The sequence below is a fragment of the Taudactylus pleione genome, unplaced genomic scaffold (assembly GCF_031769625.1).
Source record: "Taudactylus pleione unplaced genomic scaffold, aTauple2 ptg000518l, whole genome shotgun sequence".
NCBI lineage: Eukaryota > Metazoa > Chordata > Amphibia > Anura > Myobatrachidae > Taudactylus > Taudactylus pleione.
The window spans coordinates 10,923,346-10,943,491 of NW_028284920.1; the positions used below are offsets into that span (position 1 = coordinate 10,923,346).

A 20,146-nucleotide genomic window follows, 5' to 3' on the forward strand; every position below is an offset into this window, starting at 1 on the left:
TTACCAAGCTATTCCAGAGGAGCTAATTTAAAAGATTTGTTAGTACGTACTGATGTTTCTTCTTTAGGTTCACTAAACACTCATTTCTTGGCTAGAAAAGCAGGTTGTCATAAATGTTTGGGCTGCGTAACATGCGTTTTTTTAATAACTGGTGATAAATTTAGCCATCCATATACGGGTAAAACCTATACAATTAGACATGCTTTGACATGTACATCCAAATTTGTGGTATATCTTCTGTCTTGCCCATGTGGGCTACACTACGTGGGCAAGACAGAAAGACAGTTCAAGGAAAGGATGGCTCAGCACAGAGCAGCCATAAGAGCTGCACTTTTGCAGGGTAATAGTGATCAAACGGTTGCTAGACATTTTGTGGAAGCAAAGCACACTATGGCTATGCTTCGATACCGTATGATTGACCACATCCCTTGGACTATCCAAGGGAGCGATAGGGCTAGAAGATTGTTACAAATAGAAAGTAAATGGATATTTACTTTGAATACTGTCAGTCCCTTTGGATTAAATGAAGCTCTAAACTTAAACTGCTTTTTATAATAATGGCAAAAGAATGTGTTAGTTTAAAGATACAGATATCTGAGAGAGATTTATAAATCTATTGCTTTTGTATGCTATACTAATTTGATATATTCTGGAAATGTGTTGCTAAAGCAATATGACTTATTGCCACTAGATGGCGTTTTTGTGCAATGATTAAATTAATATTTAATTGAATATATAAAATATGAATAATAGGATATATTTACGTTTTTGTTCTGATTCACTATAAGGTGCATTTATCTGTTAGTTGAATATTTATGTATTTTATAGTGTTGCCCACATATTTTGTGGAAAATAGACACTGTTTTAATCACTTGTATCTATCACCCCTAGAAGCAAGGCCAGTCCGTGGACCCGGCTAGCGCCACTTCCGGTGTGACGTCACAGTCGAAAACCGGAAGTAGAATGCCGGATACTGGAGACCTGGATGGCGCGCTGCGGGGATCCACCGTCACTGTCTTGCAAGTATAAATTGTATGTTTTTTCACTTTGTATCTGTATTCTGACGAAGGGGGATGGCCCCGAAACGTTGATGTATTGATGCAGTAAACACTCGTTTCTTCGAAGTCTGAGAGTCCCGCTTTATTGCAAAGGAGTATATATATATATATATATATATATATTTTTTTTTTTTTGTTTTGTTTTTATATTTTATTTGCACATTGTGAGCAAGATATGTGTTTTTATTTTAGTGCATTGTATTGATGTATTTTTATGATGCATGTAAAATACATATAAAATAATCATGTAGTGATTAATATATGAAATATATTATTGTGAGTCATTTATTATTTTGTTAATATAGACTGTATAAGTGTCCTTACTGATTCATTTTCATTTACATTTTTTTAATACAATTTTGTAGTCTTTTTTTTGGTTCTATACAGTATATAACTTTGCGATGGGTGTCCACAAGCTCACAATAAGATACTACTGCTTAAAGTATTTATTATTTTTTTATAGACTATATATTACACTATATCCTATTGATATCACATTTAAAATATATAGGAGTAGTCAAGTGGTTTTACTCTCAACAAAATTAGCACTAGAAGTTGTTTTTTTTTCTAGTTAGGTGGTTAGTCAAATGAAACATTACTTTTGCACTCAAATATATTAATACAAAAATATTGCTTCTTAAGAATATTATTAACTAACTGGAATACCCAATTTTACCCAGATTTGAAGAAAGTACCATGAAGTACATCTGCAGTCTTCATTTTTTGCATTGTCCTCACCTATAATTCCAATCCATTGAACCTGAAAACAACCCCACTTTTTGCTAACATGGTTTTAGCCCTGAAACAGTATTTAGAGTATTTAGGAACTGTTACCTCAACACTGAGGTATAAACAATATTGTTTGTTTTTCCATTAGGAGCCAGAATGAAAAGGCTTTTGGAAGCCCCCACTTTTGAACATGCCACATACAACTGCCCATAGGAAAAGCAAGGAGTTTGCAGGTCAGTACCTGCTACCTTCAAAGAGTTTGGAAATTGCAGTCTCTTGAATTCAAATTGTTCACCAGCATGGATGATCACTATAAGATCATCTGATGGCCTCTTAAAGCTCTTGATGTCGTTATTGATAGCATGCAAAATTTTCTGCAGCTGAAAGACTATGTGGAAATCAATGCCAGGTATATTTTCACAATGTCATTTTGCTTCCAGGTTCCCATTTCCAATTAAGTTAATTTGAATAAAATGCTGTTTCTCATTGGAAAGTGGCAGCAGTAATCCTACACGATGGCAGACTTTACCCTGACCTTCCTTACATGAATGTTGAATCATCAGCTGGACCTGTTGCTCATAAAAATGTCTTTTGGAAAGAAGGGTTATATTGATTTATTGTGTGCTCTAGTAACCAGAGACTTAAGTGGCTCAGGTGGGTCCAAGAGTAGTGAGAGTTTTACCTTGCCCCCACAGCAACATATACCAGGTGCTTCTCCATACCCTCCAACTATACCATTTTAGCCGGTACAGTACCGTTTTTTAATGGTCTGTACCGGCAAACGGGGCTGTACTGTTTTGTACCGGGTTGGTACACTCACCAGATTTCTTAAGCAGCGCTGCTGGGACCCAGAACTCCCGCAGTGCTGCTGAGCGACAGCTGGATCTTCTCCGACCTCCGTGCTTCTCTGCCCTGACTGTCGTCAGCACTGGTATACAGAATATGCAGTATATTGCAAGTTCTAAACCAGCCAGCACCCGATGCCTCCAGCCCCCATGGACATGCCCCTTTATCAGTGACCATGTCCCTTTATCTGCGGCCATGCCCCCCATGTGTTGGTTTGTTACTGGGAAATGTTGGTGGGTATGCTTCTCTGCCTCATGTTTTATTACTGTAGTACATGCATTGCCTGGACATGTTCCCAATATTTGAATAGGGGGAGGGGGCTTGGACTGCACACCCTAATGTTAAACATAATAACAGGTGCTGCCATGCTGAGACTTGAAGTACAAAGCAAGGGACATAGAATGCAGGTGCACACTCTCGGTTCTAAGAACAATGATAGTCAAAATAATTCTGATAAACTGTACAATTAACATGGAGTATAAGTGAGGTTCTTAGTACATGTTTAGCCAAAAATGTTTGCCCTTCCACCACGTCAAGGTGAACCCCATAAGATGGGTCCCTAACATCCCAATACTAACATATTAAGTCAAATTTATCTAGGACTTACCTGTAATATTGCCCATTCTAATATATAGACATAGTGTGCTTGCAATGTTCTCAATTTTTACCTTAGGGTGCAGCTCATACTGGATGTTTGCATCATAGTTAAATGCAGCATTTTAAAAGAATTGCCACAGTTTTAATCTAAGAACAGCAATTCTTGCAGCATTAGCAGATTGTCAATTTGTGTTGCTGCTGGAGACTCTTTGGCTCTCGAGGCTGCAGTTTGTACAGCATAGGCTGACTGACAAGCTGGGGACTCCAAGGCCCTGGATGTAGCAATTTTAACAGCCTTGATTGACTGACATGTTTGTCTTGCAGCTGTCAACTCCATGGCCCTTGAGGCTGCATGTCTAGCAACATATGCTGACTGACATGCTTGTCTTGCAGCTGGGGACTATGGCTCTGGATGCTGCAACTAGCAGAATCAACAGATTGGTGAGCTAGCCTTGCATTGAGTGATTCTCTCTCTTGAGTGCCTGCTTGTCTTTCTTTTTAAGCTGCCAAGCCTGCTAGTACTTCCTTTGAGGTCTCTTCAAATCTGGCCTCTCTTTTACTGGAATGTTTTTTTGTGGCATGACTATTCTGAAACTTAGGACCTCATTCAGAGGCGGTCGTTAGATGCAAGCGGTCGCTCTGAATGAGGGCGGACGCTTGCATCTTGTAGTGCCACCTCTTGGTCGATTGCTAAGCTGTGGGTTACCACCCACAGCTCTAGCGACTGACCAGGGTGATTGTCGCGATGGTCAAGACCATCGTGACCATCGGAGCTTGCGACAAGACCCTAAGGTTGGGTCTCGGCACTCGCAAGCCCCAGGTAGAGCAGGAAGCTCCCCACTGATATCACTGCTGATGTCAGTGGGGCCGCCCCCAAATGGCAAGCGTTCCTTCGGGTACGCCTCCGTTTGGCCAGCCACACCCCACTGGTGTCTAGAGGAGGTGGATCAGGAGGTGGAATCCTAACAGGTGTAATTAATTAAGCACTTACAAGAAGGAACTCATTTGGATATAAAAAGGGTCCATATGGACAAGCACAACACTCTTTGAAAAAGCCCCCAAATAGCGGTGCGAAACGCATCAGGGTTGGGACACTGGACCCTATTTGTTACCCTCAGATACCTGCTATCACCTAAGGAGACCCGGAGAGACTCACGCCGCACAGCAAATTGGACGCTCCTTCAACACTGAGGTTGAGGCGGGGATGCAAACGCGAGCTATAGGATTCTTCATATTTACAAGGTAGTCATGGCCCCTGTTCCTCCTGTTGGAGAAGTTGCCTCCCTCTACTACATTTATGTGCAGCATGAGCGGTTACCACTAGTAACATATACAACTGTTGCCTGATATCTCCCACTGGAGATGTGATCTTTTCACTCTATCTCTCCTTTGTTTCTCTTGAATGTATGATTACATGTGATTCCGTTTGGAAACTTATCCACTCCTCAAATATATATGGGACACAGAGATATACCATCAACTAATGTTGACTCTGAATGAGACTTTGATCGTACTGCAGGTGTGGAATACAACTATTGAGTATCTTATAACACTGGTATCTACCAGATTTTTTAGGATCCACCTCCTTTAGATATATTGAAGTATAAACATGTGTTTTTTTTAGCATTTTCATAATTTATATGATAACTTGATGTTTTTTATTATTTTTTATTACTTATTGTTTATGTATTTTTATTTTTATTTTGACTGGTGAAATTGATATATCATGTCATTGTCTGTTGAATATTAAATAATTTTGTATAACTATATATTCACTTTTTAGCCCTATTTTCTTTATTTAATCTAATTAGCGCAGAGAATTAGATTAGAATTTCTGTGTCGAACCTGTTTCACAGGTGCTTTGTTAGGTGTGCTATCACAAGCATATTTTATTTTTCTGCTGCTTCAATTTACATTTTTCAATACACATGTATGTATTTATTGTTTCTTTCCTTGTATATCACTAGCGCTTGGGGTATTTTCTTTTATTGTACCTTTTACACACAGACTGAAGGTATTTTTATACAATATATTTTATAATTTTGTGCCTTAAACAAACTTTGTGTGCATTGAACCATCAAAAAGCAAAGGTTTCACTATTTCAGTCATGCTAAAAAAAAATCTGTATTTCGGAATATTCCATATTTCGGAATATTTGGATATGGGAGACTCAACCTGTAACAAGATGATATAGAACTACAAAATTGGAAAGGGGGGACAACTGTAAGGATGAGTAACAAGTTTACCTTTATGTACCAGAGAGAGTTTAAACTTTAAAAATATAAGCTAAATATGACAATGGCAATGCCCAAGATAATACTGTCTTTGAAATGTGATCTAGCATAGCCTAACAATCATTACATAACCAATTGGCTATCTATACTTGTAACAAATAGACTGGCTGAACCCAGCTAGACTGTCCCCAAGATGGGAGATAAGGATGCCTATCACATAAAGAACACTTTACAACTCTAAATTAACAGTGATCTAAATATGATTTGTTATGTGCTTAGAAGGTAGAACAAAGATGAAGCTGACTGGTTGTTACAGGTCAGAAAAGAGCTCTTTCAGTATGTGTCTATTTTTCTTGGCTCTCAGGCCATGCTTCCTACTCAATTTACTTTTACATGCCTTTAAGTGTCTTCTATTTATCCTGATCATAGGCAAGATCTGCACACTATTGCCAAAAAGACATGGCTTAAAATTTTGTTTGCTGTAAAATATGTTGTAGAATATATTTTTGCATCAGTGCATTAGGCATAACATCCAGGCAAAACATGTCAATGCCATGCAGGATGGGTATGTGATTTTGATAAACTGAGAAAAGTTAATTGGTGACAGTAAATGTTTTTCTAAAAATTTTCATCTTTATTTTGATTACATTTTAGTATTTTATATATATTTTTATGATTGTATAACTGAAATTTTAACCTCTGTGTGACAGTTTGTTCTGCTGTGCAATTCAATTAGTGCAATGTATCATCAACATTTCATTTGCCTGAATTGTTTAAAAAAAAATCAAATGTAAGTGATTTACTCTTCACTACTGTTTGAAAAGCAATAACTCAATAACTGAAATCTCCATCCGAGCCCAATCTAATTGGGGTTAAAATAATTCAGAACTTTTGTATGTGCTTAATAATGATTTCAACGCCACTTTTTTATAGGAATGTACAATTCAAAGGTTCCAAATGCATAATTATTTACCTACTATTATAGACTAATTAAATAAGTACCCACGGATTTGATGTTGTCTTTGGCTAAATTGTCCAGAGCATAAATTCCCAGGATGTTTTTGACAATTAATACATCATGAAAGGGTATAAAAACCACTGAAATAATGCTCATTTGCAAAAGCTGCCTTAATCCAACAGTTGGCACCAAACTGCACTATTTTCTATAAAGTATAAATTGCAGAAAATGCTGGAGCTTTTACATTTATTTACTGGTAGCAAGTAAGAAAAGATCATCTTGAAGAAGTTGTGTGTAAAGGATCTTCAGTGAAAAAATTTCAGCAGCTAACATCATTTGCAGTAGGTAACCAAAGATTAATATTAAACCCTACTAACAAAAAATATATTTCTTCTAATCCAAATACAATTATTACTGAAGGTCAGTGGCTTTAGTTGGCCATACACTAGACCAAATTTCATCTAACCATCCAATTAGTTGGTTGGTTGGAATGAAAATCAGGTAATGTATGGGAGGAAATGACAATTAGCAATTTGATCCAAAACACCAGAAAACAGACACAAATGGTTGTTCAGACAAGTTGGTTAAATCTTACTCTGTGACCTAGCAAGTAGCGGCAAAACATGCATCAGTCACACAGGGGATCCGGATAGCACACTCTGTGACCTTTCTGAATCATCCCTGTTCCAGCTCACTAATGCCTCATTTGCAGGTATCTTTCTACTTTATTTTTATGTGCTCTCATCAGCCTAGAGGGTCTCTTCCATTAGGTACTATACACCCTGGATGAAAGCAGATACATGCTTTACCTATAACATATTTTTGACCTGGTGCAACAAACTCTCTCATGCCTTGTTCACTGTCTATAGGGTACACTGGAAACAGCAGACATGTTGTACCAATGATTGGGATCTTTTCCACACTTTTATTTCGGATATATGCCAATCTATATATGCAATGTTCCTACAGTTTATGGAAAACTAATGTTTTCTTTAGGGTGGTTTGGTTTAGTGATTACTTTATATATTGCTATACTGTGATATTGAATGTTTTTTGATATATTCAGTTATATTTTTAAAGAAATAAAAGAACAGTGTACACACAACATGCAATGCTCTGCAACAAAGTTTAACTACAGTATATAGTTTCCTCAAACCCCACACCAGATCTATGCTGATCTTGTTTATACTTCACTTATGTCAGTCATTTATTCAGATACACAGGAATGTGAAATGCACTACATATTTATGATTATTATTACTGTGGTATCATAACCTCTTGTTTTTTTTTTTACAATATTTTGGAGACTACATATATGATATACAGTCCAAGAGTGTTTAGCCAGCTTTACTCTTTCATATACTAAAGTTCCCATCCCATCTGCGTAGAGCACTAACAGAGAAAATAAATCTATTGTATGGCAGTCATTGGGATGCTCTCAGTATTATATGGTTGTCACTAGGATTTTTTGTTGTTGTATAGCAGTCCATAGACTGCTCTCAGAAATATATATATCAATTATGTTGCTTTCAGCATTATATGGTATTTACTAGGATGCTTTCTTTATTAGGATGCTCACTGTATAATACTGTATGCCTGTCACAAATGCTCTCGTATATATATATATATATATATATATATATCACTAGAATGCTCTTAATATTGTGTTTTGTAAATACAATGCTCTTGTATATGGGTCACTAGGCAGTGGCATAAGTTCATCCCAGATGCCCGGAGGCAAGTTATAATTTGGTCCCCCCCCCCACTCCATCATAGCCGTTGACACTAATGTAGCAATTTGCATGCAGATAGGCCATAGACAGATGAAGGCAGCAGCTGATGGTCTGACATGGGGCTCTCCACTAGTGTATGGTGGCTTCTCAGGTGCCATGTACGGGTGGCCGTCACAGTAAACTCCTGGTACATAGTTACAGCCCTAAGTGGGGTGAATATGTTGTGGAAAATGCAGGAGGTGCCCCTTCAGACCTGGAGCCCGGTGGCAGGCGCCTCCATTGTCTCCCATAGTTCTGCCCCTGTCACTAGGTTACAGTCTGTATAGTATGGTGGTCACAAAGATGCTGTATGATTGTCTGGAGGTCACAATGATGCAGTCTGTGTTGTATGACAGTCACTAGAATGCTCAATGTACTGTATTTTATATCAGTCATTGGCATGATCTCTGTTTTTTTATGATGTTCACTGGAATGCTCTCCGTAAAGTATGGCAACCACTATGATGCTGTGTGTATTGTATGGCAGTCTGTGTTTTATGGCAGTCACCAGAATGCTCCCTGCATTTTATATCAGATATATGCATGATATCTATATTATATGGCATTCACTGGATGCACTATATATATATATATATATATATATATATATATATATTAGGGATGTGCAGGCTCGGATAGGTTCGAGTTTGCACGTTGAGTTCGGATTTTTCCCTCCAAAAAAACGGAACTCAGAAAGAGGCTAAACGTCATCTTACATGGACGAACATCATCATTCCTGGACAAAAGCAAACTCGAACCTATCCGAGCCTCCACATCCCTAATACATATATATATATATATATATATATATTTACTAATACAGGCCAGATGATCATACTATACTGCAATACATTTTACATGTCACAAATATGGGAATATGCTTGTTGCATGGCAGGCATTATGATTCTCTCTGTATTGTCCTGATGGAGGAGGAAACTATTTTTCCACAACTCTGGCCTCTCTCACACCCGAACCCTGGTTTTAGTGTCTCCGGGGGGTCCAGGATGTGCGGGCTGCCCCCGGGGACCAGTGTGTTTGTAGTGCTGGCTCCTTCACTGTGACAGAAGCCGAGTGCTGCACATAATTCTACAGTGCAGCACCCAGCTCCTGTCACCAGAGGAGGAGTCTGCACTTCGGTGTCACCCCTCGGCGTGTGACACCCGGGTGCGGCCCGCACCCCCCGCACCCCTCCTGTGATGCCACTGGAGCTAAGTATTTTTATGACGCACGGAAAAAACACTACTTCTTTGAATGCCATGTTACAGAAAACTATCTGTGCGAGAGGGGTGAAACTTGCAAAACTATTTTTTGATAGACCAAGATCAATGTTCCCCCACTCCCTTTTAACTCATGCAGTATGGTTCATTTTTTTTACAAGTACAGGCTCGTTAATTAATTTACTAACACAGGCCAAATGATATAAAACTGTCTTTGTCTACATCAAATATTTTGCATGGTGCATTCATGGAAGTCTGTTTGCTCTATGGTAGTCACTAGGATGCTCTCTGTATTGTACATTTGTTATTAAAATTTTCTCTCTATTTTATGGCAGTGACTAGGATGCTCTCTTTATCACATGGCAGTGTTTAGGATGCTTTCTGTACTGTATATCAGTCACAAGGATGCTCTATTTACTGTATGGTAGTCAATATTGTGATCTCTGTAATATTATGATCTCTGTAATATATGGCTGTCAACACAATGCTCTCTATATTATCTGGCAGTTAATAGGCTGTGCACTATATTGTATGGTGGTCACCATAATACGTTCTTTAATAAACCACAGTCAATAGACTGCTCTTGTGGCTTGAAGAGTGGGCTCTGCGGGAGCAGAGTAAGTTGGTCAAATCTTTGCTTCTTATAGATCAGAATCACAGGGGTTAGATGAGACAATCTCATTGTATCTCTTCTCTCCTTTCACCCTTGACTGCTCTTGTACATAAAACAAGAAGAAAACAAGGGGGGCTAAACCCTGGGTGCTGCACTGAGTTCAATAGATGTGAAGCTGTGAAGAGACACTGTATATATGAAAATAGAATTTGGACCAGAAATCAGAATTAATACAATGCTGCCAATCTATCTGGATTATCCAATTAGCCCCAAACATTATTGGATTCCCTGGGGCTATCCAATTAGCCCCAAAGTCTGGGTCGATGCCAGCACTTATCAGGGTTTTTTCTCCGGGACCTGATGTGTCCCAGAAACAAACCCTGAAAGTGCTGTGGCTAAAACACCTAGGTCTGTGAATTTATGTTTTTGGGCAAATTATCCTATTTGTTCTCCCAAATCAAATAGGATAGAGTGAAAAAAAAAAATCGTAAAAAAACAGGGATTATCATAAAAAAAACAGTTTTTCGTCTGCCGAAAATATATTGGGCTAATTGGATACCTTTCTATAAGGGACAGTCACCCATAATGGTAAGTAGAACAATGGAGGAAAAAGAGAGAACAGTGTAGTAAACTGATTAATCTGGTGGCAATCATCCAAACAATATTGACCAATGATAAATATTGACTACAGAACACGATTTTATAGTAAATATATTAACAATTATTTATTCATACATCCTTAAAAAAAACCTGTATGAGTTGATATAGGAGGACTTAAAGAATATACACAGATTATCTACAGAAAATCATACATATAAAATAGTGCAATTGTCACTAATAAATGAAGATTAAGGGGGCACCTGTATTATATATGAACTCCAGAGCGGAGTGAGTCTCTCCAAATTGTTGGTATTGCCAAGTCTGATGCAAGGAAAAGTTCCTTCCTAAATGATATGAAGTGGCATGGTGGAAATATCCAGATTAGCCTGTTTTAAATATTGGAGTAAACCTTGGAAATCTATGGAACTCTCCTTTATATACTTTTTTTTCACCACAATGGAAATTGCCTTAACAAGTGTTTTGGATCCACACTTGCATCTCCTTCTGATAATGGGTAAAATAATTTAGCAAAAAAACACTTGCTCTCGTGCCTATAGCCTTAAGGTAAATAATAGTCCACAATTATTTTAATAAGGAATGAACATTTACTGACTGTGCAATCTTGATTTTACTGAAGTATCAAAGGGTTAAATGATTACAATTTTATTACATATACAATAGAAATTAATTTCATATGTGCAGAAATAATTCCAGATGGGTGCAGCCATGTTGGTCCATATCAACTCTTCCAATGGTAGACCTGTGGTCACTCAGCTGATCCTCTGATCCAATGACCAGCTACCCAGGGGTATTTTAGTCTGACTCCAGGAACAGGAAACTGCTGTTCAACTTCGCTGTTCCAGTGATTGTTATACTCTCCAGTGTTTTCCACAAAGTATCTACAGTGTGTTGTTTCAGCCCTCATGTAGACCACCAGTGTTACTTGTATTAGCTCAAATGCTAATTCCCAGCGTGTTACTTAAGCTCTCACAGAACTCCAGTGTTTCTTGTAAATCCCTGTGTTGTCTTTTAGTGTGCTGCTCAGCTCTCTAACTGCCTCCCTGTGTTCCTGTAGTGTCAGCTTTCATGCTAAGTACTAGTTAGCTCTCAGCTGGATCTCTAGTAATTCCAAGTACATGCCTGTATCCACATTTCTCTGTGTTTCTCTGTTGAAGTCAGCACCTGGATCTCCTGTGCTCAAGTATTCAGTTCATTGCTGATCTCCTGTATTCAAGTATTCAGTTTATTTGCTGATCTCCTGTATTCAAGTATTCTGTTCATACCCTGATCTTCTGTGCCCAAATATTCACTTCATTTGCCGATCTCCTGTATTCAAGTATTCAGTTCATATGCCAATCTCCTGTGTTCAAGTATTCAGTTCATTCGCTGATCTACTGTATTCAAGTATTCAGTTCACGCTGATATCCTGTGTTGAAGTATTCAGTCCTAACTGATCCTTTGTGTCCTATCCATTTAGTTTTCACACTGGCCTCTAGTGTTATTACATTAATTAATTCATTCTAATATAGTTCTGGTCTTCCTGCCACTCCCAGGTACCTATCCAGAGGGCCGGAACCTGCTCACTTGGTGCAGTGAAACTCATATCCCAACTGGAGGGGTCACTGGTGAAGACCACCAAGTGAGTTAGACTCTGCACCTCTGGTCAAGTCTAGCCAAACCTGGGTTTGGCCTCAGTAGGGAGACCTAGCACTGCCACTCACCTGCTTGCTCCCTAGCCACCCTAACCCCCTGGCTTTTTCCCATACAGTTCCTGACAGCCTCTATATATGTGTATATATATATATATATATATATATATATATATATCAGTGATAAAACTTATGCTCAAAAGCCTTGGCCAATACCAAAAAAGAGTATTATTAATTAAATGTCCAAATGAGGAATCATCATCCTGCTTTTATTAATAAGCATGCAGATGTAAAGACAAAATGTAAAAGTTATCCTTAGGCAAATCTCAAGAAGATGGCTTTATAAGGTCCTGTGTGGTACGGGAGAAATGGGCCCCTCCTACCTCTTTCTCAACTCCACTGCAGGAATGTTGTAATAGATTCTGGAACAAAATGTCCAAAGAGATGTTCGGTGGCTAAGTTAGATCCGACTGTGTGGGCACACAGGGCTGTTGCATCCCTCTTACATCTATATAAAGACGGCTGTGGGAATCCAAATAATAAAACTGGTAGGTTCCAATGTGAAATGTTGATATAATGGTGTTTATCCCAAATAGTACAGTATATAATAGAGCTGAATTGAAGGAGCATATGTAGCAAAGTAAGCAATGATGCTCCTGTCAACCTAAGATCCTGATCTTAACAGATTTCAATGTTCTGATTACACCTTTCTCTGAATCTAATATGATACTGAATTTTAATTTTTTTTATTGGGAGAAATATCTCTGTAAACAATTAATTAATTATTCAGTACCTCTATTCACTCAATACCTCAGTTAATTAGCTGTATTTTAAATAAATAAATAAAACACACTTTAGCCATTTGAGACAATCCAATACTTCAAAATAACTATAGATAATTTGCAACATGGATCTAACAAATTTTACCTTTTTTTTTTAAATGTATTTACTGTATTTTTTTATAGCATAATTCCTTCATTCAATCCAACACATGCAAATGTGCAGTAGAAAATTATATAAATTAGAATTTGTACATACAGTATTAAACATCTAATATTATAAATGTCACATTATGGGATGTCAAAGGGTTTTGATTTTGTAGCTATACATTTACAAACCACACAATGTGAACACTTTTTGAATAGTTTTTATCAGCAAGCTGTTAACAAGTAATAGGTGCCTTAATTAGTAAGTTTCCGATAGACTGGAAACAAATGTGGATTCTTAATTGGTAATATATATATATATATATATATATATATATATATAATATAAATATTATAATTATATATATATATATATAGAATTTTTTATCCAAAGCGCAATTTTATTTATTTAGATGACTCAGCATCCCTGTTGCTTCTCTTATGGTAGGGTTGTATTTATTTTTTATATTCAGATGATCGTGCATGTGTAACCTGTCTATTCGTTAACTCACCTTAATGATATCAAGATTTTATTGCAGATCAAATGTTAACAATATTTTTCTATCTTTTAACCTTGCAATGTTTGGTAGATTACCCATACATGAACCGAGGAACAATATGCAGCAGAATGGGAAAGAAATGGTATGAGAGTACAGACTGTACTTTGAATCCTTGATCCACTGTGACCATGATTTTAAATGTACTACTATTGGTCAAAAAATATATTTGCCATTGCATAATAGAAATGGGGATCCCATGTCTATTGATAAATTATGATAATAGAAATTATGTGATTCTTGCTGGAAGACAAATATATTGAAATAATGTGCTCTCTTAAATAAGTGGAGTATTAGTGTAACGCATGAGCCCAAATGTATTAGTCTGCATTATAGCCACTAGATTTTGTTTTTAAGTTCAAAATGCAGGCTATTACATGTCGGCTGTGGCATTTTTGTATATATGAAAAAAATAGCAACTGGGTATTGCCAGGAAGTATAACAAAGCATTTCTTTACATTGAGGGACAGAACCTTAAATTTGCATTAAACATCCAGCTAGAAATTGGGGCTTGATTCAGAGTTGAAGACTAATGCCACCGCCGCCGATGCTGCTGTTGTAAATGTGTAGGTAGAGTTACAGACTCTATGCAAAAATATGCAAATGTCACAGAGATGTATTGAGCCTCCAACTAGCGACTTTGCAAATCCAAGCATCAATGTAAATGTTGCAGCATCTGTGTACAAATGTGCAGTATCGGTCACAGATCATTCAATTATCTCAGTCCTAAGAGAGACTATGGTCCCGCAGAATGGGTATGGCAATGGAGATGCCATATCCATATTCCTTGTGTACGGGATCACAGGTGCAGGTTGAGACAAGCCCCCAAAACGGTCCCAACATGCCTGCTTTCCTTGCTGCCACTCCCAGTTACCTCACCCAAACAATCCCTAATTGTCTATCACACTGTGTATAAGTACTCGCTGCGAGCAGCTATGGTAATGTACCTTGACACATGCACAGTGCAACTCAGATGCATGCATAGATGGATGATAATCACTCAACTGATAAAACATCAACATAGCATACAGTACAACTCTGAATCAGGTTCTTGGTTGGATTTAAGAGCTGATGGTAAGTGTCCGGTAGAGGCAGGGTCTGATTATAAAACGAGTCTTAGTCTATTGGGGATATAGAGATTGTGTGGCTGATTTTGGGTTGCACACATAGTGGCTAAAGTTGCGGGCAGCCTTATTTACTACCATATGCTAATGTAAGAATCCATAGGGCTAATGCAGGAATTTGTGAGCCTGCAAGCAGAAAGCCATTCTGCCCATCGATATAATGCCAGCCGCTGCTACCATCATCATTAGTATCTGCACTTTCATCAGCCCCAAGCTAGGTCCAGGAGATCCGTCAGAATTAGGCTTCCTTTTGTGACGTAATCTCTCACACTTGGTAAGACAATAATAAATAAATCATATGACTTTATGTAATAACTCATGTTTTTGTATTGTAGGGTAATGTCTATATCATTGCTTTCACATACTACAGGATTACACATTTTTGCAGACAACAAAAGTGAAGTCCATGATTTTGTTATTTGGGGGTTTACAGATACTCCAATACTGCAACCTGTACTGTTCCTGGCTTTTCTATTAATCTATCTACTTACTTTGTTTGGCAACATTGTCATTATAACTTTGATCTTCTGTGACATTCACTTGCAATACCCCATGTATTGTTTTCTCTGTAACATGTCATTTTTGGATATTTCCTATAGCACGGTTACAGCCCCTTACATGTTGTACACCTTCATCACAGGTGACAAAACACTATGTATCAAGAGATGCATGGTTCAACTTTACTTCTTCAACTCTTTTGCCAGTGCTGAATATCTGCTGCTCACTACAATGGCATACGACCGCTACATGGCAATTTGTAAGCCACTTTTCTATCCCCAAGTTATGAACCAAAGAGCTTGTTTTTATTTAGCAGTCACCGCCTGGACATCTGGCTTTACAGCTGCCCTTCCGGTTACAGTTCTTTCTTCAGCTTTATCCTTCTGTGCTTCCAATGTGATCAACCATTTCTTTTGTGATGTCACTCCCTTACTGAAACTAGCCTGCAATGATACTACAGCCATCAAAGTAACAATGTTCACCGAAGGTGTCGTGCTGCTGTTCAGCTGCTTCCTTCTCACTGTCATGTCCTATATCTATATAATCTCAGCCATACTCAAGATTCAATCCACAGAGGGAAGACAGAAAGCCTTCTCCACCTGCGCTTCTCATCTTACAGTCGTTATCCTTTTCTATCTCCTGGTTGTTTGTGTGTATATGAAGCCAACATCTTCCTATTCATTGGATGAAGGAAAGTTTCTGTCTGTTCTTTATGTGAACATTATTCCTATGTTAAATCCATTTATATACAGCCTGAGGAACAAAGATGTAAAAGAGGCATTAATGAAAGCCTATAAGGAAAGGTTGCACAACACCCACTTATAAAATCTAAACTGTATAAAAATAAATAAACCCTTGTTTAAAAGCTGCATAGTGTTGTAGCAAACAAACATTTCCTAGCAGAGTACACAGTAACTAATATACTTATATCATGATAATTCCCATTGGAGTGCAAAGAAGCCGGACAGGAGTTACCGCTTTGGAAGTTCCCCCACCACCAGGTCATGGACTACCCCATCCCCCCCTCCCACTAGGATCTAGACAACTCACCAGCACAGCCAGGTGAGTCCTGGTGAGTAGTGTATGGCCCGGAGGGTGAGGGAGACAGGGTAATCCATGACCCGATGAAGGGGGAAGTGCTGAAGTGGCTTATGTGCATGCCTCATCTAATTCCCACTTTAAAAATTGGGACACTGAAAATGACCTGAAACATTTCCATCTATGCCTTTGAACCACAAGTTAGCCACACCAACTAATGCTTTTTTTGTTGTAGTTACGCAGGTTCCCCCTGTGAAAATTGGGTCTGTTGCAGAATATATTTGTGTGATGAAACCACCCTTAACTATTTTCAACTATTCAACCAAATATCTCTTTTGCATAGTCTCCTTCTCTTTTCACTTAGTGCCGGACTCAAATATTGAATTTTAGCATACAGCGCTTGCACAAAAATGAATTTACACTCTAAAGGGTATATTAACTAAAGTGCAGGGTTGTTAGAAGTGGAGATGTTACCCATATCAACCAATCAGATTCTAATTAACATTTATCTAGCACCTTCTAAAAGATAATAGCTAGAATCTGATTGGTTGCTATGGGCAAAATCTCCACATCTAAAAACCAGCACTTTAGTAAATAATTTTCTTTGCTTAATTCTTCCTTAGTCAAAGTCCTAAAACTCAGATTAAATTATTTTCCAATATCCTGGGTGGTTGCTCCACTAGAGGTTTTTGGGCATCTTTTGAAAGCCCCAGACCTTTAACCTCTATTAGTGGGATGGTAAGTTTTGAACTTTACCAGTTTTGTCGATGTCTACCCCCTTTCCCTAAAAATGGGGAGGTGGCATTATCGACTAAGGTTCTAAACCTATTGGAGGTGTGTGGTGGTGATACATCTAGTCTTCTATAGTCTTCTATAGTGATTATCTTGTGAAGTGAACAAAATGTTTGGGATAGAAGTGAGCTCAGCAAGTCATCAGCAAACAAGGAGATTTTATTTTGCTCTGAGCCAACTAAGATGCAATTGATATCTGGAAACAGACAAATTGTCACAGATAAGGGCTCAATGAATATCAGAGGCAAAATAAGACACCCCTGTCTACTGCAATTAGTGATATACAATGTGTTTGAAAGAACAAAATTCACCAAAACAGAGCTAAATCAATTTATTTGATTCCAAATTAAGAACATACATAAAAAAGTTTACAGCTTGATAGGGTTAAAAAAATTATTAGTATTTAAAAAATACACAAACTCATAATATAAATATCTACAAATATTGGTAAGGCAATATTCAAATAAAAAATGAGTGCATAAAAAAAATCCAAGGAACTTGATGATTCAATCCCCATTATTCTATATACTGTACCTCAGATGAAGGTCCTTTAACCATCTCAGAAGAAGGTAAAACTACTAATGTACATAGAAACTTATCTGAAAATATATATGGTTAGGATTCTTTCTATAAGATCACCTTAAAATGTTTTAAAAGTTTGTGCATGCAAGCACAGAAGATAAAATCTACTCATTATTCATCTAATCTTTTGAGAAAGAAAATAGAGCTCTCAAAACTCTAATCCAAGACACCTCTTTAATTAAAGAGTGTGATAAAGCAGGGGGTATAGTAATTTAAGGTAGACAGGATTATTTGAAAGAAGCTCACAGTCGGTTGGAAGATTCCTCTTTCTATTGTATTCTAGATTCTTACCCAAACCCCCATTTCCTTGTTGAACTTCGGTCTTTACTAGATTCAGCTATGTCTAATGGGTCATCTCCAGGGAGGAATGGTGGCTTTTTTCCCCCTAATCCAGAGATTCCCAAATGCAGTCCTCAAGGCTCCCCAACAGTTCAGATTTTAGAGCTATCCATGGTTGAGCACGATGACTTAATTAGTACCTCAGTCAGTTTGATTTAACCACCTGTGCTCAACAATGGATATCCCTAAAACTAGGACTGTTGTGGTGCCTCGAGGACCACGTTTGGGAACCTCTGCCCTATTCCCAATATTCCTATTATTATTATCACCTCCATAAAGCTGAGTATGCACTAGGCTGACCAGGATGTAGTTATGCGGACGCCGGTCTCAAACTTCACAGTGTAATCCTGGCAAGGGAGTTAACATAGGCGTTGAAATACTGATGCCTATGTTATTGGCATGCTGAGGACGCCGGACCGATTGTCCTTTCTGCCAGGTAAGTATACACTTAGCCCGGGGATGGGGTGGTTAGGTTTAGGGACCCCCGGGGGGACTTAGGGTTAGGCACCCATGGGGGAGGTTAGGGTTAGGCACTAGGGGGGAGGTTAGGGTTAGGCATCCCTAAGTGAGGGTTAGGGGATGGAGAGGGGAGGGTTAGGGTACTTACCTCGAGGTGGGATTTCGACCCACCAGCCTGCCGCTGGCATTACATACCGATTCCGGCTGACCAATCTAACAATTGTCATTATACCAAAGAAAAGGTATGAGATTGAATGGTGCACTCTGGGAGCACTGATAACTATACTCTGCTAATAAATGTATATTAAATTTCTTAAAACATAACCTTTAATTATTTAATTATTAAAAAGATATTAAATTCACTATTTAATGAAAAAGGTGAAAATATTAAAAAGTATAGAGCTGTAATAAACTAATATATAAAGTGAATTAAAACCCTGTCCACTGTGTCTGTGTCAATTATTTATTTCTTAAGCTGCCTGTACACGGTGCGATATGGACCGTCCAACGCGTTGGGGGATCCGACGCCCGACATATCGGGTGGACCCCAAACACAGTGCTATCGGGTGACTGACCGCCCGATATGCCGGCTCTCCCCTTCCCCACCCGCATAGCGCTCCTTGGGATCACACATCGCATCCCCAGAACGACTGAACCTGCAGTAAGATCTGGGGGTGTGATGTACGACCCCACAGGTGCGCGCTCTGTCAGATATCATGCCCATACACGGTACGATAGAGCAGCCGAATCGTACCAATCAGTCGGATTGGTTGCTTTATAGCACCATGTATGGGCACCTTTACTGTTTGTCGCCAGTTATAAAAATAGATACAATTACCAGTTTATCTTCCACTGGAATGAAATTTGCTACATTTGTATCCAAAGTTGATTCTATTCCTAATATTAAAATAATATATACACCAAAAGGCTTTTGGTGTAAATTATATCACTCTGGTAGTAGTATGCTACTATATAGCCGATTATTTATTTATACACATACAGATTCTTAACAAATCTCTATCCTCATATGCGTGTTGGCGCTGAGTATGTCAATTAATACATTTCACATCAAAATGGCTTGCATAGTAATCCAATAGTAGAGAGCAGGTACACAATGTTATTTATTTAGATACAGTATGTTTTTTTTCACTCCTCAGAAATGATTAGAATATTGGTATTAAGTAATTATTAGAGATGTGCGAGTTCGGTTTTACTTAGATTTACTCGGATATGTTCGGATCTCAAAAACGGCATTTTATTGGCTATCTGCTATCACGTGATTTGGATAGTCAATAAAATAATTCCGAATTAATCCGAACTTACGTTAATTTTGGCGAAAAGAACTGAGTAAATCTGAGTAAAACCGAACCCGCACACCTCTAGTAATTATTTATGCTTGATGTGACTTGCCACACATAACAAGTCTCTTATATTTATATAAATGTTTTCACTGAATATACACAAGCATGCAGTGTGTCTTTTTATATTCCTCTGCAATGGTTACAATATAATTATACTGTAATTATAAATAGTAGCCCTGTGTACTACTAAGGAATTTT

General features: G+C 38.1%; 1 protein-coding gene across 1 annotated transcript; it reads left to right on the top strand.

Annotated features, from left to right (window-relative positions):
- The first annotated feature begins 297 nt into the window (after positions 1 to 297).
- On the top strand, positions 298 to 16,202 carry LOC148501483 (olfactory receptor 5AR1-like). The gene is made up of 3 exons (XM_088450420.1): positions 298 to 478; positions 2,127 to 2,196; positions 15,215 to 16,202. The coding sequence occupies exons 1-3, from the start codon at positions 298 to 300 to the stop codon at positions 16,200 to 16,202; spliced, it is 1,239 nt and encodes a 412-aa protein (XP_088306546.1).
- The last annotated feature ends 3,944 nt before the right edge of the window (positions 16,203 to 20,146 follow it).